General features: G+C 31.4%; 1 protein-coding gene across 1 annotated transcript in view; it reads left to right on the top strand.

Moving 5' to 3' along the window:
• The window catches only part of LOC127698261 (protein ECT2-like), a 48,982-nt gene that overhangs the window by 5,851 nt on the left and 15,221 nt on the right, over window positions 1-27,910 (top strand). The window contains exons 5-13 of the mRNA XM_052201640.1: window positions 399-506; window positions 7,254-7,355; window positions 15,006-15,105; window positions 15,572-15,693; window positions 17,011-17,299; window positions 18,347-18,462; window positions 20,108-20,296; window positions 21,109-21,219; window positions 22,644-22,740. Coding sequence (XP_052057600.1) covers window positions 399-506; window positions 7,254-7,355; window positions 15,006-15,105; window positions 15,572-15,693; window positions 17,011-17,299; window positions 18,347-18,462; window positions 20,108-20,296; window positions 21,109-21,219; window positions 22,644-22,740 — 1,234 coding nt within the window. The remainder of the gene's footprint in view (window positions 1-398; window positions 507-7,253; window positions 7,356-15,005; window positions 15,106-15,571; window positions 15,694-17,010; window positions 17,300-18,346; window positions 18,463-20,107; window positions 20,297-21,108; window positions 21,220-22,643; window positions 22,741-27,910) is intronic.

Below are 27,910 nucleotides of genomic sequence, written 5' to 3'. Positions count from 1 at the left end.
AAGGGGAACCATTTATGGTAAGTCAATAATATTTGATATGTGGTTGTACTAGCATTAGCACATCTCTAAAGAGATAATTCGTACCTGTGCCCTTATTCAATTTCATGGTTCATTGACTTTGAAAGTTTGCATAGTTTTACATGTTAAAGTGTTGACATTTCAAATTTACATTTTCAATTAAACTATCAAAATTACATACAGGCAAGACAAACCTCTGTGTAAACAGTTTATTTATTTTGAGTTTTCCTCAATGAAGTGACTCCTGTTGTACACTTGTCATGCCTCCAAATCAGTGTTGGTGTGTGCATTCCCAGCCATTTACAGATGCCAGCTGTTATGATTTTTCTGTAATTTGTTCCGAATATTGATAATGTTGTAATATACTTTATTTTTTGTAGAGTCCTTTGGCTGACTTAATTCATCATATGGGTGGAAGTGTAAGAAAAGATATATCACCAAAAGTAACCCATCTGGTAGCTAACTGTATAGATGGTTTCAAATACAGGGTATGTAAATAGTTTTGCCTAAAGGCACAAGCGTTTCCTAAAGGTTGGTTTTCTGCATGTTCAAGAATAGAAATTCTTTTATTTTAATAAGGTCTGTGTTTCAGTGACTAAACTCAGTGATTTAGCTAGCGCTCATCATTTTCATCATTTATGAAACAGTTTTCAAAATGAAGTATTTCAAAACAATTTCGTCACTTTAATTTGGAAAGTGTAAAAATATTTTTGCATGAAAATACTATAATTCTACCTGTTTTCATGTTTCTGACAAGTTTATGACCCTTGGCTAATTAACGCTTACAACCTGTTTTAAAGAGTAAAACATAAAAGCTTACTTAAAAAAGTAAGAAAGCAAAATTTTTGAAAAAAATTATAATATGAATAAGTGATTGTTGCAATGAGACGTCATCTCTCATTCATGTTGAAAGTCAAAATTTCAAGATTTTTAAATATTTCTAATCCTCAGTAAGAGATTTGATCTAGAAAACAGCTGTTAACTTATAATTTAGAAACAATGCTTTAAATGCTGCTTTTGGTAAAGTTCTTAATTTCCACTATATAAATGTTGAGCAACATAATTGTGTTTTACTTACTTATTTTTTTGTTGAAATTTTGAAGCATGTAATTGACAGTAATCGAAAAGTAATGTAATTACTTTTGATAAAGTAATCGATTGTAATCGATTACATACTAAAATCTGAGTAATCGATTATTAATCGATTGCACAAAAATCCTTCATGTAATCGATTATTAATCGATTACATTTGTCAGTAATCGTGCCCATCCCTGACGTGTTATAAGTTGTGATAACAGGTCATGCTATCGCCATCAGATGGGTCACTTATCCGTTAATTAACAAACCTCATAATTGACCATCATAATTATTTTTCCCAGTAAAATCGGTAAGTAGGCATTTCAATTTCATTATTTCTCAAATGACCACAATTTGCAGTTTGTTTATCATAGTTTCATCATTTGAACAAAATTGTGTTCCCCGGACAGTTTGTATTTGAATTTCGATATTTCTCAAAGGATCACAATTTGCGGTTTGTTTCTTGTAGATTTGTCATATGAACGTTTTTTCGTCATATTTTATATAACTTTTCATCAAAAGCTTTCGACAATTTCGTTTAAAAAGATAGAAATTTATTCAAAAATTTCAGAAATATTTTCAGGAGTCAAACAGGTGCTTTCTTTGCTATGTACTGCGCATGCGTGAAAGTATTCTTATAGATTAAACACTCAAACGTAAAATACGAAATCAAATTAGTATCAAATTAAACGAGAGTCAAATATATTTCTTACTAAGCAACTTAATTTAAAAAACGATAATTTCCTACCTTTTGTTAAACATGAACCAATCCGTAGATGATTCCGGATTCATTCTGAATTTATTATCCTCTTGTTACTTTCTGTCTTCATTTCTTTTATAAATCAAAAGTGAAAGTGATCTATTAATTTACAATAAAATCATTAGAATCGTTCCAACAAGGATATGTACAAATCATTGGTTCCAAGTTTATAGAAATGAATTCCAAATATTGATTTAAACGTTCTACAGGGATAATGATTATGCAGTGAAATAGTTATTACAAGTTCATTTATGCTGTTATTCCTGGTTTAAAAAAAAAAGGAACTCAGCTTTTGTTGATCAGGAATGTCCCCTGAAAATAACTGAAGTGAAATTGTGAATCCTAGCTAAAACCCTGCTAGACTCATTTGTGTATATTTAAGTTTTTAACAAAGCAAAAAAACAACCAATGTTTGATATTACTGAAATTTTTGAATAATCTTGTCTACACAATTAGCAAATGAAGTTTGGTATCACCAAACTGTGTTATTGCATGCAAAAACCTTTTAATCTTCTAACCCCTTTCTCTATAGCTTTTTATCTTATTACACTTACAGTTTTAAAAAAATTTTGTATAGAGGTTGTTTTTATTAAGACTGTGTAAACATGGTAAACCAGTTATGTCGAATGACCTTGACCTCAGGTTCATGTGTTTCGGAGGTATCCTATGATGCTCACTTCATTTTCCTGCTTCACATTTTGTAGTTGTTCAAGTACTTCAGCAGGCAAGCTTATTTTTGTCTTGCCTGCGACGAAGGTCATGGAAAGCGAGACATAGGTGTTGCTTTTCTGGTGGTGACAGCAGAGGATGCGTCAACAATTGTTCAATTTTCTGCTTTAGTTAATTTGATAGGAACATAAAGTTGCATTACTATTAGTACATATCAGTTTGACCACTATTTTGAGGCCCTGGCCTTAGGTCATGGTCCATTGACTTTGAATTAATAAGCAATTTTCAATGTTAAGTTTTCTGCTTAAGTCAATTGGATAGGAACCACTTGTGATAGATCCAGGGGTCACCACAAAAGGCGAAGTGAGTGATTAAGTCGTCCTAGGACTCCTCACTTCGCTCTAGAGAAGCTTCAGGGAAAAGTTTATGTTGTCCTTGATTTTCAGTAAATTTTCCTAATGCCGCCTCATGTTTTTTGAAAAATTCTCAATCCAAATGCAGATGATCTGATATTTGACGAAATACAAAAAAATGCTTCCCCAAATTCAGAATTTAATTGTCCAAGATTATATACTCCAACATTAAATTGCAAGAAACAAGAAAAAAACTTGATTTTGCAATGTTTGTTTTATGTTCCACCATCTTTGTTATTGAAATTGTAGAGGGTGCTCTTTTTTCTTATCAAAACTGTTATCATTTACCTAATCAATATTGATATGCAATTTAAATTTGAAATCTAATATTTACTGGTAGATATCAAAATTTTATGCTTCATTAAAAATTTCTCATTTCTTTTCAAATGTTGCACAATGTAAACTGGAATCAGCTTGTATTTAAGCTACATACAAAGTTTAGTAGTAAGCTGGGAACCAGCACAACGATGTATAAACTACAAAACGTGGTCGGTTTTTTGTTCAGGATTTGATGTTACAGACTGCTGCATGTGCTTAGTTTTAGCTGAAGGTCCTTGAAATTATATTGTGATGAATACATTTAACATTAATTTACTAAAGGACGACACTGTTTAATATCCAAAATTGTATATTTTTGTAAACCATTAAGTACAAATTTTCCACCACATATCACACCGTATTTGTTTTCAATTGACATGTACTTATTCCTCAATTTCCAGTATTAACTTCTTATCTACCACAGGTACCTTTACAGTTCACTACTACACACTGCTGATTAGTTAGCTACTGCAGCTGAATTGTAGGTTAACTACCAGAGATAATTTGCAGTGAGAGAATTTTTCACAAATTGTTAAGGCTGTGTTATGAGTACTCTAATTAAATTTTTAATTAGGTAATCAGTATTTATTGTATATTAATTGAAAAATGAAACAAATACCAAATCAATTTCTTTCTTTTCATTATCAAGCTTGATAGCTGCCGTAAATGGACGTAAAAAGTTTTCAAATTATTTGTCCATGTTTGGCTTCTTCATCCTCGGAAGACTCACAATCTTGTTCCGACAAGCTAAATTATCCCTTCCTATACTTCCAATTTTGCTTTCTAATTGCATAAATCCTTCAAATTCTTTACTTTCGCTATATGATTTGAACAAAGAAGCCCATTCATCCGCCATTGTTTTAGTCGCATTCCGAACACGTGTAAAATTCATAATTATATGTAAACACACACTTTTTATAGAAAAGGAATGTATGAGTTGAAAGATTATTCATTTGTAAAACCGAATTTCATTGATTCATTTCGGGATTCCCCAACAGTTTTGTACAATCTAAAGGGTTTTAACAATGGTATATTTTACAGAAATATCTGTCGCCGGGACTGCACAAGTGTATGTTTACAGCAGATCTATCAGTCACTGCGAATACACGCTTGATGATGCAAGCGGATTTATCAGTCACTGCGGACAGAACGATGATAAAAACCACGTATATATCCGTCAGTGGTAGATAAAGAGTTAAATGACAAATACAACTTTTCCAATGTTACTTTTTGTGATTTTGTCATATTTGAACACTCGAGAAGTGTTCTAGAAATATTTACATGCATTGACAACGTCTACTTGATGATGGAAAATGGCCGTCTCCGTGAAAATACCGCAAACAATCTCACACGATTTGAAATAACCTGAGTTTTACTATACGTTTTCAACAAGTGATAAAAAGGTTTTTTTTCTGAATTCATATTAAAAATAATTTAAAGAACAAATATATTAATTAATTATGATCTTGGCAATGCAAGACCGTTTTTAAGATATTTAAACTTACTTATCAATTGATTATTATTTTTTGTCTCGCCTTGATGGAGTCAAAAAAGCGAGACATTGGTATGCTGATGTTTGCGGCTGCGTCAACAATGTATTAGTTTGTGATTAGGTCTGTTCATGGGAAACCACTAGTGGTAGGTCAATGATATTTGGTTTGCAGTTATATAAGCATTGGCATATCTCGTTTCCATGGAGATTATTTGGCCCTGACCCCTCAGTCATGGTCTATTGACTTTAAAACTTTTGCTTTATAGTTTTCATGTATTAGTTTGTGATTAGGTCAGTTTAAGGGGAACTGTTAGTGGTAGGTCAATGATAATTGGTATGCAGTTGTATAAGCATAGCACATCTCATTTCCATAGAGAATATTTGGTCCTTACCCCTCAGTCATGGTTTATTTGCTAAGTTTATATATGTATTAGTTTGTGATTGGGTCAGTTTAAGATGAACCACTAATGTTAAGTCAATGATATTTGGTATGCAAATGTATTGGCATTTACAAGTTTCATAACCATGGAGATTATATATATATCCCCACCCCCTCATTATGGTTCATTGACCTCGAAACTTTTACATAGTTTGCAAGTAAATGTTTGTGTTTAGGTTTGTTTAAAGGGAACGACTTATAATAAGTCAATGGTATTTGGTATGCAGTTGTATTAGCATTGGCACATCTCATTCTATGGAGATTGTTTAGCCATGTACCTTCAGTCATGGTTCATCGACTTTGAATATTTGCATAACTTACATGATAAAGTATTGCTATTTTAATTTCAACATTTGCATTATCAAAATTACAAAAAGGCGAGACATATCTCTGTGATAACAGTTTATTGATCTCTAACTTTAGTTTGCTTCAACCGAATGTTATGCTTATTACCGCAAACCACAGATCAAGTTCGAATTTGGGTGGCGTCACTTTTACCATTCTCAAGTTATGCTCCTTTATAACATATGCAAGCGGGGGCATCATCTTTGTCCCGAGGACACATTCTCCATTTTTTTTTTTTTTTATTTTCTGCTGACAGGCGAGACATATCTGTGTTAACAGTTTATTAAAAGTCAATGCTAGTTCTTTCATGTTGCTTTTTATGCCTCGGCCCTAGGCAATGGGGGGATTGAGTGTCACCCTTGACCGTCCTTCAGTATGTCCAATTTCGTTTCCGCACTCTAACTTAAGTTTTCCTCGTCCAAATTTTCTGAAACTCAAACAGAATGCTAACAACAAAAACTCGCAGACAGAGTTCATTTCCGCACTCTTAAAGTTTGCCTCTTGCAAATTTTATGAAATTCATTCCCAATGCTAAGAACCACAACATGCAGACAGTGTACAAATTTGGGTAGAGAGTCACTTACCGTTCTAGAATTATGCCCCTTTCTAACTTGGAAAATTGCAAAGCTTGAGGGGGGGGGGCATTCATGTCCTCAGACACATTCTTCATTTATTTTTATACGCCCGTCAAATTTTTGACGGGACATATTATGGTATACAAATGTCCGGCGTCCGTCTGTCTGTCTGTTTGTCTGTCCGGCGTTAACATGTAGCACCGTAACTTGAGAATGACTTATCCAAATTTCATGAAACTTAACATAGTTGTTTCTTATGATGGTCAAACGATCTGTATACTTTTTGGTGAAAATAAGATTAAAACTTTTTGAGTTACTGGACTTAGTAACTAAAACAGGTGTGTGTTTTTTTTCACATGTCGTGCCGTATCTCAAAAACAATTTATGATTATTGCTTAAAACTTTACACACTTCTTAGTTATATTAATCTTAAGATCTGTATACTTTTTGGTGATGATTCAAAATTTATTTTAGAGATATTGAGTATTTTGTTTAAAAAAGGGGGAGGGGTTTTTCACATGTCGCGCCGTATCTCAAAAACAGTTTATGATTATTGCTTAAAACTTTACACACTTCTTAGTTATATTAACATTAAGATCTGTATACTTTTTGGTGATGATTCAAAATTTTATTTTTGAGTTATTGAGTATTTTGTAAAAAAAGGGGAGGGGTTTTTCACATGTCGCGCCGTATCTCAAAAACAGTTTGTGATTATTGCTTAAAACTTTACACACTTCTTAGTTATATTAATCTTAAGATCTGTATACTTTTTGGTTTTGATTCAAAATTTCATTTTTGAGATATTGATTTTTTTTTTTTTTAAAGGGGGGGTTTTCACATGTCGCACCGTATCTCAAAAACGATTTATGATTATTGCTTAAAACTTTACACACTTCTTAGTTATATTAATCTTAAGATCTGTATACTTTTTGGTTTTGATTCAAAATTTTATTTTAGAGATATTGAGTTTTTTGTAAAAAAAAAGGGGGGTTTTCGCATGTCACGCCGTATGTCAGAAACTATTTATGCTTATTGCATAAAAATTCACACACAAGACAACGGGCGTATCATGCGCTCATGGCGCAGCTGTTTATTTATTTCTTTGTAAAAATATTTTTTTTAAATCATTACTTTTTTATTCTTTCAGTTTGCTGTTGGTTATGGTACTCCAATCATGGATGCTAAGTGGATTTATAGAGTGTGGGAAGAAAGAAACACATTGGGTGTAAAAGCTACAGATGAGAAAATGGTATCTTATAACATACATCGAATAGTCATTATGATCTATTGTCTTATTGGCTCTTGTATTGAACATTATCTTGTGTAAAAGTGGGAAAAAAGGGGTAACCATATAAAAAGGCAAATTTAGAATTTTACTTACATTTTCCCTGTACTTGACACCCACTCTTAAAAGAGATTTCAAAGTGCCTTCCCTGTTTCCAAAGGATGTTTTTTTTTTGGAACAGCCTTTATGTTTAAAATGATTTTTGGTAGAATAATGAGTAAGATATTTACAGTCAAACCTTCTCAAAATGTCAGCCGATAATCAAAATATAAATTAAAACTTATATTTGCTACTGAGTTCTTGTAAATACCAATATATTGTCATGGACTATTATTTTCTGACTGGATGTGCCATTTGATGAACCTGTGCATCTGCTGGACAAGTCCTGATTACAGTCAGGGGAGTTACTTGTACAAGTGATTTTTAAAATCACTTTCTCAAGTGATTTTTTCAACAAAACTAGAGTTAATTCCCTTTCATTACTTTTTAAAAATCACTTCTACCAGTGATTAGAAATATTTTTTAAAATCACTCATTCAAGTGATTATTATGTTTGGAAAAGTTTCAATAAGAAACCAGGGTTATCTCCCTCTTTCAGAGGACAACATCACAACAGGGGTCATTTTGACATTAGCTAATAGAAGACACCTGTTTAAAAAGTGAAAATAAATAAAAACTAACTTGTAAGGAGAAAAATTTATTTTCTGAACAAACAATACCATTAGAAATGATTAGTAGCAATCTGTTCAAATGTTCTTTCAAATAAACTGCTTGCATATACTGTAATAAAGGGACATAACTCACAAACTGTAAAACTGATGCTACCATATTTGTACTCGTGCTGAGTTTGGCGGTAATAAGCATTGTCTATAAGGTTCATTACATTTGGTTGAGGCAAAGTTAAGTTAGAGAACGGAAACCAATTTTGGGATGTACAGACAACATGGACAAGGGTAAAACTTAATGCCCCTACGCTACAGCTGGGGCATAAAAAGGAACAATAAAAACTCATAAACTGAAAATGCTATATATATATATATGACCAAAAAAAATCACAAACATTTTTACATACATTTGTAGAAAACTAAAGACTCAAACAGTAATAAATAAGATTTTCAGGTCATAATTATAATTTGTAGTGAAGTTAATGGAATATAATCATTCATTAAAAAAATAGTATTGATCACTGGTATAAATAAAAATAAAACACTTCAAAGGGTGTTTTTCATCACATACATTTTGAAATAATGTAAATCACTGGTACAAATGATTTTAAATCACAGCACAGAGTGATTTTCATTCAATTAGAATGTTAATCACTTGTACAAATGACTTAAAATCACTGCACAGAGTGAATTAAAATGTGTGTTTATCTCTGATACCAGCAGTATTTCCAATTAACTTCTATGGTGAAAAACAGATATGTTTTTTTTTAATTCAAATTAAAAAAATAACTATATTTATCAATCAAATCAAATCTGTTGTAAATTGTATAATTTCAGAGGGCTGAAACAAAATGTGTGCAACAGCAATTGAATCTTAATAAACCAGAGGCTCTCAAGAGCCTGAATCACCTACCTGTTATTTTTTGCTTAAATCTTTCATCAATGATTATTTTTGCTTTTCAATATATATTAATAATGAGTGGCTTAAAAATACCATTTAAATGTTCTTTAATGAATTGGTGGCCATGTTTGTTGGTGGATCAAAACTTCGGATACAATTTATAAACTAGATACCCTAATGAACATTCATTTAAAGTTTGAAGGTATTTGGCTCAGTAGTTTCAGCGGATAAGTTTTTGAAATAGTTTATGACGACAGACGCCAAGTGATGACATAAGCTCACATAGGGCACTTCCGGCCTCAGTCAGCTAAAAAGGGGGGATGACTTGAGTGACTTTTATTTACTGTTCAGAGTGATTTCAACAGAACACTGGTAGAAGTGATTTCCAATTAGAAACCCCTCCTCTATTAGAAATCCAGTACCAGAATATTAATCTTTATTTAATGACCAGGACTAATCATCAATGATTGAACTCTGTTGCAGATTTTAGTCTTTGTAAGGGTTGAAACAGAATGCAGAGGTCATAAAAGTTGTCAAATTTTGCAGTCCTAGGTCATTTGAATCTTTTTGTCAGAATATAACTATTTCTATAAATTTATATTCAGATAACATTTTTGTTGTAATCTGGTTCAGCAAGGGGTCCTGACTGTCCAGCACAAGATCATTCATGAAGAAAAAATTGATTTATCCAGGTGCTTAAAACCCAAATCATTTCAAATTGCAATTAAAATTTATCTGTAAAAAGGTTACATGAACTCGTTTCCATATTTACCATTATACATGGATGAAATCAGGGTTCAATTCTAAAAAAATGTTTATTCCTCTCACATTGTCATGTCCCTGGTCAGGATCCTTAAATTAATTTCAAATTACCTTCAAAAACTGACTTACTAAAGTAACATCTTTTCATTGATTACAAAAAAATTATCAATCAGATCAAATCTTTAATTTTTTAAGAATATTTCATAGGGCAAAAACACGATAACTGCCAAACCATTTATCAATTGAAAAAAGGGAGGGTGCTATGCTTTCTTTTTTATTTTTTTTGCTCACTTATTTGAAAGGTCAGACAAACTAACAAATTAATGTTAGGCCAGGTCTAAATTAAAATTACCGTTCCTACTCGCTTATTAGTCGGAAAATTGGGAGTAAAATTCATAATCCAGAGAGGGGTCTTTTAAAGCTGACTATGCGGTATGGGCTTTGCTCATTGTTGAAGGTGTAGCTTGAAGGAAACTGTTGGTTTTTTTTTGAGGGGGGGGGGGTGGACAAGAGTACAAATATCTCAAATTTTCACAATCGTTTTTTTTAGTATGTTTAGTTGTTTAGTTATAATAACTTTAACTAATGTAGTGAACTTGAATCTTAATCACTGTGTAGAGTGATTTTAATTAATTTTTCTACGTGCATCACTTCAACCAGTGATTTTTTTTACTTTAGCTTCAAAATGCCACAGATCAACTTGATCATTATGATGATGATGTACAAATGCTTTTTAAGTGTATTGGTTTGGGGGGGAGGGGGGTATTGGAGTGCACATGAAGGTTTTCCTGACAATTACACCACAAAGTGTTGATGCCAGAAGGAGATAATATATATAATACAGCTTTTGACAAGAATATTTTGTAGTATTTGTGATTATTGTTACGCCTTGAATGTTTTAATTGATAAGAAATATTTATAGCACACAAGGTATTTATAGCCAATTGACCCAATTTATTTATTGAACTTGTCAGTGATCATGGTGATATTTACCAACTAATGTATAAGGGGTGTTAAACCATATTTTCTCATTCAAATGCATTGATCGTCCAAAACTTGGCTATCATGTGTAAAACGATACAAGTGTTCGGTAAACAGGAAGTAACTTTAGTTGTTGAGTGATGAATCTGAAAACGCATCACAGGGTATACATGTGCAAATGAGCAAATATTTATATTATTTGAAGAAACTTTTCCCAAAGAACTGTAAATCTATCTTGTATTAAATGGTCAAAACATGTCCAAGAATTTTGTAATATTTCTGGACTTACATGTATATCTTCTTTATTATTAAAAATAAGTGTACCCGTCTTTTAGAAAAGTTGTTCCAAATTATGAAATACATGTATAATAATTTTTTTCCCTTTTAACAGTCTATGCCAAACAGTTTAAGAGTTTGTCTGACTGAAAAAGAAATTTGACCTTTTCGTCTATACTTTCAACTAAAAAAATTTGAAAATTTCTGTCTGACCGAATGACTTTTTGTCTGACATTTTGTTGGTCAGTCAAAGTTTGGGATAAACTGTTTTTAAGTTAAAAAATATAAGTTTTACGTTTTACAACAGTAAAATGACCCCTTGTCTGAGGGACAGTCCCTCATTAAAGGGATATCCCTCATTTGGGGGTTGTTCCCAACCTGTTATAATAGTTAAGAAAACCCATATGACCACGCAGTCCAGGATAAATAATAATGTAAATCACTTGTACAAATGATTTCAAATCTTATCACTGCACAGAGTGATTTACATTAAATAATATAAATCACTTGTACAAATTAAATGATTTCAAATCACTACACAGTGATTTTCATTATGGTCAGATCATATGTTTTCTTACCTCATATGAATTTGTACTATGCATGCTTTTTTAATGGACATTGTGACGTCAAAATGCATTCTTAATAGTAAGACAAGGGTGCAAACGCTGAAATGTCTCGCCTTCTTTACTAATCATTGATATCATGTTGATAGTCACAAATATAAAGCTTAACTACAACTATCACATAAACTTAACATGATCCAATAAAATGAGGTCGAGGTCATATAAACCAAACAAGAAATACATTTACACCTTACAATCATTCAATACACTAAATATAGTTGACCTATTGCTTATAGTTTCTAAGAAACAGACTTAATCAAGAAAACTAAACATTGACCAATGAACCATGAAAATGAGGTCAATGTCATATCAGTGTTCTAGCTTGAATCTCAGGGCAGAAGGGTGCTAGTTGTCTGAAAGGGCACTTTAGCGTTATAACCCAGATTTTAAGGGCAATGTTGGACAGTGTATAAATTACCTTGAATATTGCTAGGCTCAGCTGGAGAACATTAGTTGTATGATATGAACCATGCCAGGCAGACATGTACAGCTTACAATTCTTCCATACAACAAGTATAGTCGACCTATTGCTTATAGTTTAAGAAAAACAGACCAAAACACAAAAACTTAATACTAAGTAATGAACCGTGAAAATGAGGTCAAGGTCAGATGGCATCTGCCAGTTGGACATGTACACCTTACAGTCCTTCCATATACCGAATATACTAGACCTATTGCTTATAGTATCCAAGATATAGGCTTGACCACCAAAACTTAACCTTGTTCACTGATCCATGAAATGAGGTTGAGGTCAAGTGAAAACTGTCTGACGGTCATGAGGACCTTGCAAGGTACGCACATACCAAATATAGTTATTCTATTACTCATAATAAGAGAGAAATTAACTTCACAAAAAATCTTTACTTTTTTTTCAAGTAGTCACTGAACCATGAAAATGAGGTCAAGGACAATGGACATGTGACAGATGGAAACATCGTAACATAAGGCATCTATATACAAAGTATGAAGCATCCAGGTCTTCCAGCTAAAATATAAAGCTTTTAAGAAGTTAGCTAACGCCGCCGCCTGATCACTATCCCTATGTCAAGCTTTCTGCGACAAAAGTCGCAGACTCGACAAAAAACCCATAAGACCAGGATAAATAACAATATAAATCACTTGTACAAATGATTTTAAATCACTGCACAGAGTGATTTACATTAAATAATATAAATCACTTGTACAAATGATTTTAAATCACTGCACAGAGTGATTTCTATGATGGTACAAATAATCTTACTGCACAGTGATTTTTAATAATTTCATATATCATGCATAAATCTGAATGTTAGATTGTTAGATCAACAAGCATTCTGGGAGTATTGCATGGCAATATATAGTCCCCTACCCGTTAAAAAATCATTGTACTGGAACAAAATGCTTACTTGATCTGTAACTTGTCATGATAAAACTATATAACAATTATCAAATCAATATCTTCAAGCATGACGAAACAAAGTGAGGAAAACTGATTATTTGAGTGAATTTTCCAAGTCCAAGGACCACAACTCTGCACGAAATCTTCAGATTGGAACAAAATTCAAACTTATCTGTGACTTGTCAGGATAAAACTATATACCAATTATCAAATCAATATCTTCAAGCCTGACCGAAAAAAGTGTGGAAACCTGATTATTTGAGTGAAATTTCTAAGTTCAAGGACCATAACTCTGCACAAAATCATCAGACCGGAACAATATGAAAACTTGATCTGTAACTTGTCATAATTAAACTATATACCAAATATCAAGTCAATATCTTCAAGCATGAAGGAAAAAAGTGTGGAAAACTGATTTGTCGGACTGACGGATGGACAGACAGACGGACGGAGTGCAAACCTAAAGTCCCCTTCGAATTTGTTGGTAGTTAGGGGACTTATAAAAACAACAAATATGAAATATGCATGATAATGTGATAGAACATTTAATGCCTAATGCAGTAATGGTTAATCACATAGTCTATATATGCAACTGTTTATCTGTTTATTTTCCTGAAACACATAGTACATGATATGCACAATTTATACAACTGCATGTACAAATGTAATAAACTATATAAAAAATACACTTGGAGATAAATATGCAAGTTATTTGTTTACCATTTCTGGCAAAAAAAAATTATCTTTGCATGTTAGTTGTTACGAAGTTTGGTAAAAAGATCTGCTTTATTAAGTCTGTATTTATCAAATAAATATTTAATATTTCCGTTTGCAGTGTGAAATTATAATAAAAAAAGAAAACGCACAATGATTTCATATTTATTTTATCGTGCCAAAATTAATTTCTGACATTCTGACAAACATGCACGGGGAAATTGTTTAAACTTTTTAAGTCGTCAGGAGTTAATCCCCTTTAAGTTAATACCATTCCCAAAAATCACTTGCTGAAATGATCTTTTGTACCTGAATAAAAAATATCACTCATTGGCGTGATTTCCAATCTTCAGAAGGTCCAAATTTCTGACCACGCGAGTACTTGCATTTCAATCGAGAGTACTTATATTTTTCAACGTCAAAACGTAGTTTAAATGTTGAAGTTTATCGGAAAAATATTCACAGTATCAGCAAAAATCTTATAAAATCCCCAGACTATTAATATTCCGAGGCTATTTTTAGTAATTTTCAATCAATTTTTGTAAACTCCTTATCTTGTCAATGTTTACAGTATTTTCCCACCATATCTTTGGAAAACCACGTGGTTTCCGCAAAATCTCGCGAGATTACAACGAGCTACAAATTGCGGGAAATTCAAATTTTCAATTTTCTTTACCGATCGCTATGTTTCTATGCAAAAATAAAAAAATCACGCAAATAAGTGATTTTAAAAATCACTTGTACAAGTAACTCCCCTGACTGGATTAGATGCCATAAAATATCTCTGAAACATATTTCTTATCAATAATTTTACAAAATTTAAAATAAATTTTATGGTATGATTGATTTTTGGTATCTGTTTTATAGTTAATTGATTAAGGTAATATTGACAGAAATCAGGATGGAAGTCAAATCTGTCTACAAAAGTATGATAGTAAGATAATAATCAAATATTTATAGTCTATCACATTAGGCATCATCATTGGAGTGCTGGTAGATATTATGAAATTTTATAAATTTATAAAAGTAAGTCTGTGTTCAAAAGTATTTTTAATATTCTTCAATGACAAAGATGTTTTTAAGGGCTCAAAATAATACAAACATAGATATTTAAAAAAAAAATTGACCATTAAAAAGGTACCAAGAAGCAATAACTGAAAGCTCCATAAGAACTGAATAAAAAACCATGGCCAAAAGAGAAAAGAGGAAATGACAAACAAGTCCACAAAAAACATTAACATGCAATGAGAGATTTTGAATATTTACTATGTTTTGAGTTAAAAACTGATCTTAGTTTTGGTTTTTTATTTGCAGATGCAACATAGAATGCCACCCTTTTATAAATGTTGTTTGTGTTTTTATGGCTTTTCTGATGAAGAAAAAAAACACATGGAAGAATTAACTATTGAAAATGGTAATGATTAATTATGGCGTATCCTATATATTAAACGTTAAATTTTATAGAAATTTCTGTTGGGAGACAACTTTGATAAACTATGATATAGAATTTTGTGAATATTTAACATTGCATTGAAATTGTAAAGAAGAAGGATTTCCCTATATAAAAAGAAGAAAAAATGACAGGTGTTGACAGAAACTTACCACAAACTTTCATTGGCTAGCACTCATGAATACCATAAGCACTAGGTATTGCTTTAAAGCTTGTGTTAAACAAATAACCAAAAGACAGATCAATAATGACACATTACAACACCGTATAGTTTGAATTGAAACTATAAACAAATAGCCAAATTGATGTTCATCTCACAAGACTTTATGGAAGCTATAGGAATGTCGATAGATTTTTTACAATACATTTGTCAGAACGGATGATATAAAACCTAATAATTTAAAGTAATATTTAGCTTTTTTACTTTTAGGTGGGACATTTGCAGCAGTTGGAGATGACGATTGTTCACATTTGGTTTATGATGATCAACAGGTCAAAGACATTCCTGTCAACTTGTTAGATAACACCAATTTTTATGTTGTCCGAGGGGAGGTAAGATTTGGAATCAATCATGACTTATTCCAAGCTACCACACTGTCAGATGTGACAGCGTGATTGTCAGCTGATGTTCCAGTAAAGATCCTTATGAGTCAATAATATGATACAGGTTTCTGATACTGTTAAGATTGTTTGTATTAGCATTTGTCTGTAAGCACTTCACATTTACAACTATTCTAACCAGTGACTAGATGTAAATGCCATTGAGACAGTACTCCATGAAACCAAAAAGCCATTTAGAGGTCATAATAGATATCAATATAAATATATATAGAGGTTAACACTATTAAGATATAAAGATATCAATATAATAAAATTGAGAATGGAAATGGGGAATGTGTCAAAGAGACAACAACCCGACCATAGAACAGACAACAGCAGAAGGTCACCAACAGGTCTTCAATGCAGCGAGAAATTCCTGCACCCGGAGGCGTCCTTCAGCTGGCCCCTAAACAAATATATATACTAGTTCAGTGATAATGAACGCCATACTAAACTCCAAATTGTACACAAGAAACTAAAATTAAAAATAATACAAGACTAACAAAGGCTAGAGGCTCCTGACTTGGGACAGGCGCAAAAATGCGGCGGGGTTAAACAAATATATATAGAGGTTAACACTAAGATATAAAGATATCAATATAAATATCTATAGAGGTCCACACTTAGATATAAAGATATCAATATTGGACAAGGACATGAACTTCATTATTGTTTATCTATTTTATTTGTTTAACAAAATGATTACTAGGATTTCTGACTGAAAGTAGACTTGAGCTGTCTACAAGTTTAAGAAGCAGGGGTATCAATTTGTTCTCAGTTTTTGTCAGTCCATCCGTCCGTCCCATGAATATTTTTCGTTGCATTTTTCTCAGGTACTTCATTACAAGGATTTCTGAAATTTGGTTTCAGGGTTTATACGAGTCAGCTTTACCGTATGATGCATTTTCAGATTCATCACTCAACAACTTCCTGTTTACCGAAATATTTGGACGGGGGTATCATCAGTGAGCAGTAGCTCACAGTTTCACTTGTTTGTATTGCAATAAGTTAATAGTATTTGGTTTGTGTTCACTAGTCTAATGTTATTAATATCATGATAATATAAGGAATCTGTAGTAAGTACTAAACTGAGATTTTGATGTTGGTGTCAGATAGAAAGTTGTATCTGTCATATTTGTTGACTAGGGCCAATTTAAGGCTTGTTGATGGAGATGGTATGGTGTTGTCCAGATGTATATTTTGTTAAATGTGTTGTTGATATGCTTACTCATTAACATTTATTCAACATATTAAATATTTTGATTTCAGTGGTTTTGGGGAAGTATTCAGATGGAAGCATGTGCTGATGAGACATTGTATGAATATCATCAGAAAATAGATTTCAATGGTGTGAATGGGAATATATTCATGCCTGGTAGAAACATGTCTGGATCCAAATCTCGCAAGAGAAAGAGATTGAAAGAAAATATTGCTCAATTGGCAGCTGATGGAGAGTATGACTCACCATTCAAAAGAAGATCAACTGATAGAGTTTCCATGAGTCCTAATTCTTTCTTAGATGCTTCAAATACACCAGACAAATCTGATGTCTTTTCAGGTGGGTCATTTCAAACTTGTTTTGGACAATTTTATTCATTCACTGAACAATTCAATTATCAAATATATTTTACCTTTATCAGGATATTTATAAAGATTTGATGATGTTACATGAATATCCAACATATTAGCAGAATATGTTGATGATGCCCTCAGACATATAAATATTCTTTCAGAGGTAAGTTTACTATATGAGGTTGATAGTTATAATTCACTCAAAATTCAAATTTTTTTTGCATCAATTTTAAGAAAAGGTTGTCAATAAATTCTTATATTTTCATTTTGTGGCTTGGTTTCACTAAAAACAAATCGGTTTATTTTTTGGTGAAATTCAGGAGTTTGGTAGGGTGTTCTGCAAGCTTGAAAGAGAGTTCCTGTTTTTTTTCTAGTCAACTTCTACAATTTTCAACCATGTGACATTTTGTATAAAGGTGTATTAAAAGAAGAGGTATTTACAAAAGACCAGTGATATGCATATTAAAGCTATCTCGCATCTTAGTTAAATAAAGTATATTTGTCCTTGTCCTAATGTCATATTTTAATTACGTTTTAATTTTTATTTTCTTCAAATGTTCTCTTATTATCTATATTTATAAGAATTGTTAATGCTGCAGATAGATTATTAGAAAGCTACTATAAGTTTTAATTTATTAACAACAGATGAAGTATTTACCAATTTACAATAGTCACCTTGGGAACTTCTCTGAAACCTTTTCGACAGAAATCTCTCATACTTGGTAGGATTTTCGCCATCATGTGTAGTTGACCATATTATACAGTCATTTTGGTCTGATCATTTTTTAGAAGTTATGGGACTTGTATCATATTTTGACTTTTGTACCACAATATAATTCCTCATTAATACAGTGTGGGGGACATTTTGCTACATAGCAATCATGTTTATATACTTATATATGCTTTGTGTTAATTGTGATAGACAATAAATCTTCTAGCTTCATACTTTATGAAAAATGACCAATTGCTATTGTAAAATGTCTATTTAGATGACTCTTTAAAGTTTTAGTTTTTTTTTGTTTTTTTTACACAGAATCGGTAGAAAGTTACAAGGAGAAAATTCCTAAGATGTCCCCAAGACTTCAGGTTGTTACAGAATTGTTACAGACAGAGAAAAATTACGTAGGAATTCTACACACTGTTATAAATGTAAGTCTTCCTTTAATATATTTATTTGTTAAAAGAATTAAGATGAAGGGATAAACAATGAGATAGCAACCCAACAACACATAATTAGCCAGAAAAAAACACATAAAATCCAGTATCAAACTAAAAACCATGATCACAACCTAGCAGGTTATATATATATACTTGACAACCATTTCATCTGTTGAGTTCTAACCCATCCAATATGCATATACAAATATAAATCATATGTGTACGTAATTTTAAAACGACCATCAGGCTTGTGAATTCAGACTTTAAAACTCGTACCAGAAGATACTGTATTAACAAACATTGGTATCATTAATAGAAAAACAAAGGATATGGGGTATCCATCCATGACACATCAGTACATTCACAGCAAAAAAACACAAAAAACAAAGGAACAGCACTTTTTATTGCTGTTCTTCATCTCAAAGTCACAGTGAGGCCTTCAACAAGGAGCAAAAAAAAAAAATGCCCACCTCACTGAGTAAGAGATGGCCCCTAGCAACGGTTTGTGTGGAATTCTTTTCAAAATGATTCGGATAGACTTTGTAAGATGTAACACCACCAAATTGGGCCCGATCAAAAAAGAACATACTGGAAAGTAGTACATATTTAAAACAAAATAGTTCAGTTCCTACACATAAGTGTATATAAAACTATGTAGAATATATTTCAGTAATTAAGGTATCAAATGAAAGGTGAAGGACTATTGATCCTTGTAGAACACTTATTGACTAATACAAAATTTCATACATGTTTCCATGTATGTATGTTTCTACAAGGCATTAGTTTCTAATATAAGTGTTGGAGAGTTTACATGTTTAATTTTATTAGAATTTGGTGTAATTTTAACCTTGGATTTATAAAAGTCTTCAATATTTACAAATGCAGTTTGTATAAGCAATGAATTTTAAAATTGTGACTTTAATTCAATTAAAATATTTCTTTCTTGTATATATATCTTAGAGAATAAAATGTATCTGTCACAAATGTTATAAGTGAAAAATTCTTCCGACATGTAAATAAGTATGCAAATGATAAGTGTGATTTGGGGACATAAATGAAAGTTAAAATTTACATCAAATTTTCGATTAATTGGCAAATACATTCTTTTGTAATTTTGCTTTTCAGAAAAGAAAAGAAAATTGATTTTAACTTTGGGACATGAAGTGATATATATTATTTTCAAGGTTTTCTCATTGCAGTAATTTAAATCTTCACTATTTTAGTTGAAAGATTTCAGATTCATGACATATATATATTACCATAAGCATACGAGGGTTGGATTTATGAATTTTGTTTCTATTATAACCAGTCCATTGTAAAAATAGATACCTTGAAATTGTCTCTGTTAACAGAATTGCCAAAAAGAAATCAATCATCTGCAACAGTTCATTATGTTATCCAACTGTTCATATCTGAAATAATGGACAGCCAAAGGAAAAATATTAGAATGATACACATATGTATGATTGGCTATTCTTTCATATAAAGAACTTTTACAACAAATGAATTACGACACATCAGTATTTGCAATATTTTATTAAGTTTTTGAAGATTCAATTCACTAAGTTTATTTTTTTAAGAAACCTTTCTTAGAAGTGCTTATTGATTGTATTTGTAATTGTTCTCTTAATTGTAGACATTTAAAACAGAAATTGAAAAATCTAATCAATACAATGGTGCAATATTAGGAGCACAAGAGGTCAAGTTAATTTTCGGCAATATTCCTCCTATATATGAAGTTCATTGTAAGATTAGAGAAAGGCTATCACAGATAGTTGACAATTGGAATGAAGAAGTGTCTGTTGGTGATATTTTTATTGAGCATGTAAGTATATAATTGTTAAAATATATATATATATTTTGTGTCATCCTTTACATTTATAGCTGACCTGACCCAAAGGCCCAAGACAGCTATTCTCATCACATGGCTTCTGGCGTCATCAGCTCTGAACTTTTACAAAAATCTTTTTCTCTGAAACTACTGAACTAAATTGGAATCAAACTTGGCCACAATCATCATTGGGGTATCTTGTTTAAAAAAATGTGTCTGATGATCCTGCTTGCCAATCAACATGGCTGACATGGATATAAATAAAACATAGGAGTGAAATGCAAGTTTTGTCTTTTATTTAGAAAACTATAATATATCGAGAGAAACTTCAGATATCAAAAATGATCAACAGGATAAAATCTACAAAGAACAATATGCGATAAGGGCCATATTTGGCGTAATGTTTTAATGAAAATTGACCTTATTATTTAAGGTTTCCATGTATGTCTGTTTTAAAGTTATAAGAGATAATACAAAATTAAAAAGGAATGATTTCTGAATCCATGACATCACAATAAGTGTAGATTCGACATCACAAGAAAAGGCCCTTCTACACCTTTTTGGTGAAAAATGCATAATATCGGGTCATTTTATTTAGATAGTTTTGAGATCCGCAATATAGAGGACATGGACATACCAACAAAATAATTTACCACAATGTTTGTCTATATGAACAACACATTTCATGTTAATATTTTTTTTAAATCAGAAGTGTAAACAAATATGGATATTATTACGTAGGATACACACCACTACAGCTTTACTCGTGGTTCATTTTACAATGTAATTATTTACTATTATTACAGGCAGAAGCTTTGATGAAAGCTTATCCTCCATTTGTGAACTTTTTTGAACAAACTAAAGAAACAATTGCAAAATCTGATAAAACCAACCCTAGATTCCATGCTTTTCTTAAAGTAAGTATTTCATTTTGTAGTAGACATTATTATACCAGTCACTTTATTTTGTAGATGGATTGGTAACATTGTACTATCTATCCTAAGAATAATTACATTTTTAAAATCTTCATTTTTAGTGAGTCTTTCCAATAAGTTAGTGCAGACATGACCATGTACAAAAAATAAAACTTGTTAATCAAGTAAGATATAAAAATAAGATATGGTATGATTGCCAATGAGACAGCTATTCCAAAGTGAATCTAAGCAAGTAAAGGTCACTGTACATCAAACAATGAACAAAACACATATCATTATTCATCAATAAAAGGCCCTGACATGACAAATGTGAAACAATTCAAACAAGGAAAGGTGTAAAGATAATTATCAGTTGTGTTTTCCTGTGGAAAATTAAGGGGGAAGGGCAATTTAAGTTATCAATTGGTAAAAAGAGTAGGTGCTGTAAGCATTGGTAAGGGCCCTATTTGTCCCAAAATATTAAGTCCATTATTTCAGGATTGAAAGTTTTACAAATTGATGCATGAACATGTAGCGAAATAGACAAATTTATTTCAATTTATATATTATAAAGTGACATTTAGATCCCAAATAGGCCAAACAAAAGGGGTTTTGGTGAAAGCTGACATATTTTGGATTTCAACCATAGTGAGTGCAGGGATCAACAAATTAAATTTCAAGTTGGATAGATAATTTATTATATAAACAAACCTGATATTATAAGATCTTATTTATGGATGCATTCACTGTTTCCAGTCATAGGGATTATATTTGTGCTTTATCAAACTGACTTCTTTGAAGATTGTTAATCAAGGATAAAGAAATGAGATGGGAAATAATTTTGTTTGTGAGTCTTTGTTCTTGTTTGTTACATGTTTCCTGTGTGTTTATTAGCATACTAGTAATTGTAATTGATAATTGATGAGTTATTTTGTTACTGCGATTTTATATAATAGCCAAACAAAAACCTTTTAGCTTTTGATATATTGTTTTTATAGTTAGGATCTGTCTTTTTTAAATTCCAAAGACAAATATTTGCTGCATTACATTATATCATATAATTTTGCTTGAACAATTAGACATTGAGGGGACCACTAATAGTCGTATGAGCTGTTAGAAATTATTGTTTTAATAAATATAGCATTCAATTACAATTAGACATTTGCCAAAAACTGTTTTTTAATTTTCTAGTTTCTTCAATATTCCATACATTTATAATGGCATATCAGTGATATTTTACCAATATCTCTTTATTATGTTGTTCAAAACAGTTTTGATCATTCCAATTATCTTAATTACATGTCATTGACTTGGGGTCATCTTAAGTTTTACATTTGTTCATCATATTTTTTTAGGCAGGGCATCCACACCTTGCAAACACATCATCTTGTTAAATAAAGCTGATATAGAATTTATAATTGTTTCAGGTGTGTTTATCTAAGCCTGAATGTGGTAGACAGAGTTTGACAGAGTTATTAATCAGACCAGTACAAAGGTTACCTAGTGTATCTTTGTTATTAAATGGTAAGATGTATATTGTTTTCATGTGTTTAGACCAAATAGAATTAGGTTTAGGTTTCTAAGCTTTTTACTGCATATTTTCTCACTTTCTTAAGACCTGAGAAAGTAATTAAAAAAAATAATTAATTTGAAATTAATCATCATGTTTAATGGATCAAAAATTGCATTCAAAATTCTTTTGCAACTTTGTTAAACATCAGATGCTGTGACATGTAATGTTCTTAGTGTATAAATTTCAGTCATTTTTGTCGAGCCTTCAACTTTAGTCGAAAAAGCGAGACATAGCGATCCTACATTCCGTCGGCGGCGTCGGCGGCGTCCACAAATATTCACTCTGTGGTTAAAGTTTTTGAAATTTTAATAACTTTCTTAAACTACCTTGGATGTCTACCAAACTTGGACAGAAGCTTGTTTATGATCATAAGATAGTATCCAGAAGTAAATTTTGTAAAAATAAAATTCCATTTTTTCCGTATTTTACTTATAAATGGACTTAGTTTTTCTGCCGGGAAATATTACATTCACTCTGTGGTTAAAGTTTTTAAAATTTTAATAACTTTCTTAAACTATCCTGGGTTTCTACCAAACTTGGACAGAAGCTTGTTTATGATCATAAGATAGTATCCAGAAGGAAATTTTGTAAAATAATAAATCCATTTTTTCCGTATTTTACTTTTAAATGGACTTAGATTTTCTGCCAGGAAACAACACATTCACTCTGTGGTTAAAGTTTTTAAAATTTTAATAACTTTCTTATACTATTTTGGATTTGTACCAAACTTGGACAGAAGCTTGTTTATGATCAAAAGCTAGTATCTAGAAGGAAATTTTGTAAAATAATAAATCCATTTTTTCCGTATTTTACTTTTAAATGGACTTAGATTTCCTGTCAGGAAACAACACATTCACTCTGTGGTTAAAGTTTTTTAAATTTTAATAACTTTCTTATACTATTTTGGATTTGCACCAAACTTTAACAGAAGCTTGTTTATGATCAAATGCTAGTATCTAGAAGGAAATTTTGTTTTCTTCAAGTTAACATTACATTCAGTCTGCAGATAAAGTTTTTAAACATTTATTAGATTCATACACTATCCTGGATTTTTACCAAACTTGGACAGAAAGTTCTTACAATCAAAAGATAGTATCAAGAGGAATATTTTTATTGATTTACTTCCTCATTTTTGTTGAGCCTGCGATTAACAGAAAAGGTAGGCGAGACACTGGGTTCCGCGGAACCCTTACGAATTTTTCAATCTTAACATATTTCATGTAAGCATTTCATTGAAAAACAAAATAACATTGAAATTTGAAGACTACAAAAGCAAGTGTCCACCCCATTTGCAATGATAATAGAATGTTTATAGCAGTACAGACCTGGATTTTTTTATTATGTCAGTTAAACAGAAATTACTTTATACAATAAGTCAGTAATATTTGATTTGCAGTTGAATAAGTCTCATCTGCATTTCCTTGCAATATGTACAGATATGTCAGTCGGTGCACTTTACTTTTCCACTTTGGCTTTAATAGTAAGTGTTATGCATTGTTATTGCTCCACTTCACAGTGCGATGCTATTAGGTTCATTTGATATTCATGTCATCTTGAAATTAGTACTTAAGGGCATACGATACAGTTAAAGGGGAGGTAATGACTACGCTAACGTAAAATGTTATTTTTCTCAACGTCAAAACTCTGACAAGATGCATTTTTCGACTGATTTAACTTGTAAACAAGTTCATGGACCCCTCTTTTTTAAAATGACATTAGGTTTGAATACGTATGAAGATTATTATACCCCCGCTTTAAAAAGGTGGGGGTATACTGTTTTACATTTGTCTGCCCATCCATCCGTCAGTCCGTCTATCAGTCACAATTAAATTTTTTGTCACATTTTTCTCAGGAACTACAATACAAGGATTTCTGAAATTTGGTTTCAGGGTTTATATAAGTCGGCTATACTGTGTGATGCATTTTCAGATTGATCGCTCAACAACTTCTTGTTTACCGAACACTTGCATCATTTGACACACACACATCCAAGTTGAAAATTTTAGTCACATTTTTCTCAGGAACTACATTACAAGGATTTCTGAAATTTGGTTTCAGTGTGTATACAAGTCAGCTATACCGTATGATGAGTTTTCAGATTCATCACTCAACAACATCCTGTTTACCGTCAAATATTTGGCTTGGGGTATCATCAGTGTGCAGTAGCTCGCAGTTTCACTTGTTTGTACCAATTTTTATGAAAAAGTCACCAATGAAATTTTTTAAAATCAGATAAATATACAGCAAAAAATGCTGTTTTTTTTCTAAAATCATGAAACTTTGATAAAAATTTATTATTTCCAAAGAATTGTTATACGAATTTAGAGCATACTATGTAAAGAAGATTTTCCAAATGTTTTTACAAAAATCTGCTTGTGTTTATCTTTTGAAACAAAAAAGTTAGGTATGTCTATCAAAAGGATAGAAATGTTAAAAAATAATGAAATTTTTAGTAAATGTCTAAAATTTCAACCCCATTTATTGTGGAGCCTTCCGACTTTTGTCGAAAAAGCGAGACATAGCATTCCTACATTCTGTCGTCGTCGTCATCGGCGGCGTCCACAAATATTCACTCTGTGATTAAAGTTTTTGAAATTTTAATAACTTTCTCAAACTATCCTGGATTTCTACCAAACTTGGACAGAAGCTTGTTTATGATCATAAGATAGTATCCAGAAGTAAATTTAAAAAACAAAAAATCCCGTTTTTCCGTATTTTACTTATAAATGGACTAAGTTTTTCTGCCAGGAAACATTACATTCACTCTGTGGTTAAAGTTTTTAAAATTTTAATAACTTTCTTAAACTATCCTGGATTTGTACCAAACATGGACAGAAGTTTGTTTATGATCAAAAGCTAGTATCTAGAAGGAAATTTTTATTAAAATTTTGTACTTGTTTATCCATATTTTACTTATAAATGGACTTAGTTTTTCTTCCAGTTAACATTACATACAGTCTGCAGTTAAATTTTTTAAAACATTTATTAGATTCATAAACTATCCTGGATTTTTTACCAAACTTGGACAGAAGCTTCTTACAATAAAAAAATTGTATCGAGAGGAATATTTGTATTAAATTTTTTCCTCATCTCATTTTTGTTGAGCCTGCGATTAACAGCAAAAGTAGGCGAGACACTGGGTTCCGCGGAACACAAACGGATTTTCTCTTAAAGTAGCACATGAAGGAATATTTTTTATTATATATTTGAATTGATTAGGTGAAAAATAGCATGTATGCAAATTGTCGTAAAAAAATCACCTAGGGATCAAAACTATATCATATGCCCTTAACAAATATCGGTTCTGATTAGTTGCTGTATGATGTGGCTAGAATGAGCTTAAGATTTTGGAACATGTCCCAGACTGTAGAAGATATTAAATTACAGTATGGGTATTCAAGACCCAGTCAACAATTATTGCTTCATGTTGACATAATTGATGATACTGTGAAGCAATCCATACCTTTTTAGAAGGTTTAACTTGTAACATCACTTATGATAGGCAGATAGGTAAACACTATTAAAGTATTTAACTTGAGCTGTGTACTTTGTCAGCCCTAATGCTGACTGACATTATTAGGTATAATTTTTCTTTAAGTTTCTTATCATAGGCCATTCATATTGTTTACTGTTTGAAAGAATAATGAATCTCATCTTCAAGCAGAAATAGAGGCTTGTTAAATGTTTAAAATGAACATTGTTCAGTATTGTTTTTTGTTCAGATCAGTGTTTTAGTAGTACCTAGTAACTGATAACAACCACCTAAACATGTACATTATCAAATGATTATAATAATAAACAGTTCATCATTTAATACTTTAATAGATAATTAAAGGGATAGTAGCTACAATTTTGAAAAAAATATTATCAAGTTTTAAAGCTGTCAGATAAAATCAAAGATATGTACTTAAAATTCACAATAAGATCGCTGAAATGTTGATATAAGCTACAGAAGTGTTAGTAATTGAAAATTTATATTGTGTTGCGTGCCTATTCATCTCATTTATTATGCATCCGGTTAATTTCCCTAACTTGTCCGACACAGAGAGCGAAATGACCCAGGTATAAATAGATATGAACGTGGTTTTTTGTTTTCTTAAGTATTGGCTAATTTCTTAGAATAAAACGTACATATTTGACGCCATTTATCAAATTATGTAAACATAACAAAAAAATAACAAAAGCGTACAAATTAATCGAAAAAGGTTCTCGAATAATGGCGATATTATACACTTGTTTTTACATTTGTATGACAAAACAACACTGATCTGATATTAGACATGTGTTTGTGAATTGAATTGGGGTTATCATGAAGGATACACCGGAAGAATAATATTAAATTGTAAGAAGTTGATTTTTAATTTCTTTTAAGTTTAGAGATCACTGCCCGTAAATTAATAAACATTTTTTGGACAATAACAATTTGAACACGTCGTAATTTGTTTTCATACGATCTGGAATAATTTAGAAATGTAAACATTTCGCAAACCTTTTAATTGTTGGCTAATTCTGTGTGACTTCGACTGCGTGACAGTTTTTTTAAAGTCATTCTAATGACTGATCTCATCACCATTATTTGATTTGAATTTATTATAACTTGTCTGCACCTCTTTTCTGTTCCTTTTTCACGCAGAAACTGTCAATACACGTTTCATTCCTGCGGTAACATTCCTCTGTTTGACATTTTCCCTTTGAGGGACAAAGTGCGATTGCACATTGAGGACTGTCGAGTTATGGTCAACATAGGTCATATGAATAAGGGTTGGCTTCACATCGAATTTTTGTCTGGTAGACAAAAAGTAAATTCAGGTGTAAAACGATAAAAAGCTTCTAAATGGTAAATGGAAAGTAAACAGTGATGGTTGTATTTATAATTAATTAACTTTTTGTACAAAACCTGGCATATAGATTGAAAAAATAATTTTAATGAAAATCGTAGTTACTATCTGTTTAAGAGTCTATAAAAGATATGACATCAAGTCACCATAGTTTAATGTGCTGACAACTCAGAAAACACACAGTGAATGAAACAGATACAGCTTACTTAGTGAACTTTTCCTTTTCATTAACCTTTAATATATTTTCTCCTTAAGTTTAAATGTTTATACCCTACCTACAATA

This window comes from Mytilus californianus, unplaced genomic scaffold (genome assembly GCF_021869535.1).
Source record: "Mytilus californianus isolate M0D057914Y unplaced genomic scaffold, xbMytCali1.0.p SCAF_4, whole genome shotgun sequence".
Lineage (NCBI taxonomy): Eukaryota > Metazoa > Mollusca > Bivalvia > Mytilida > Mytilidae > Mytilus > Mytilus californianus.
This window is presented reverse-complemented; position numbering and strand designations above follow the sequence as displayed.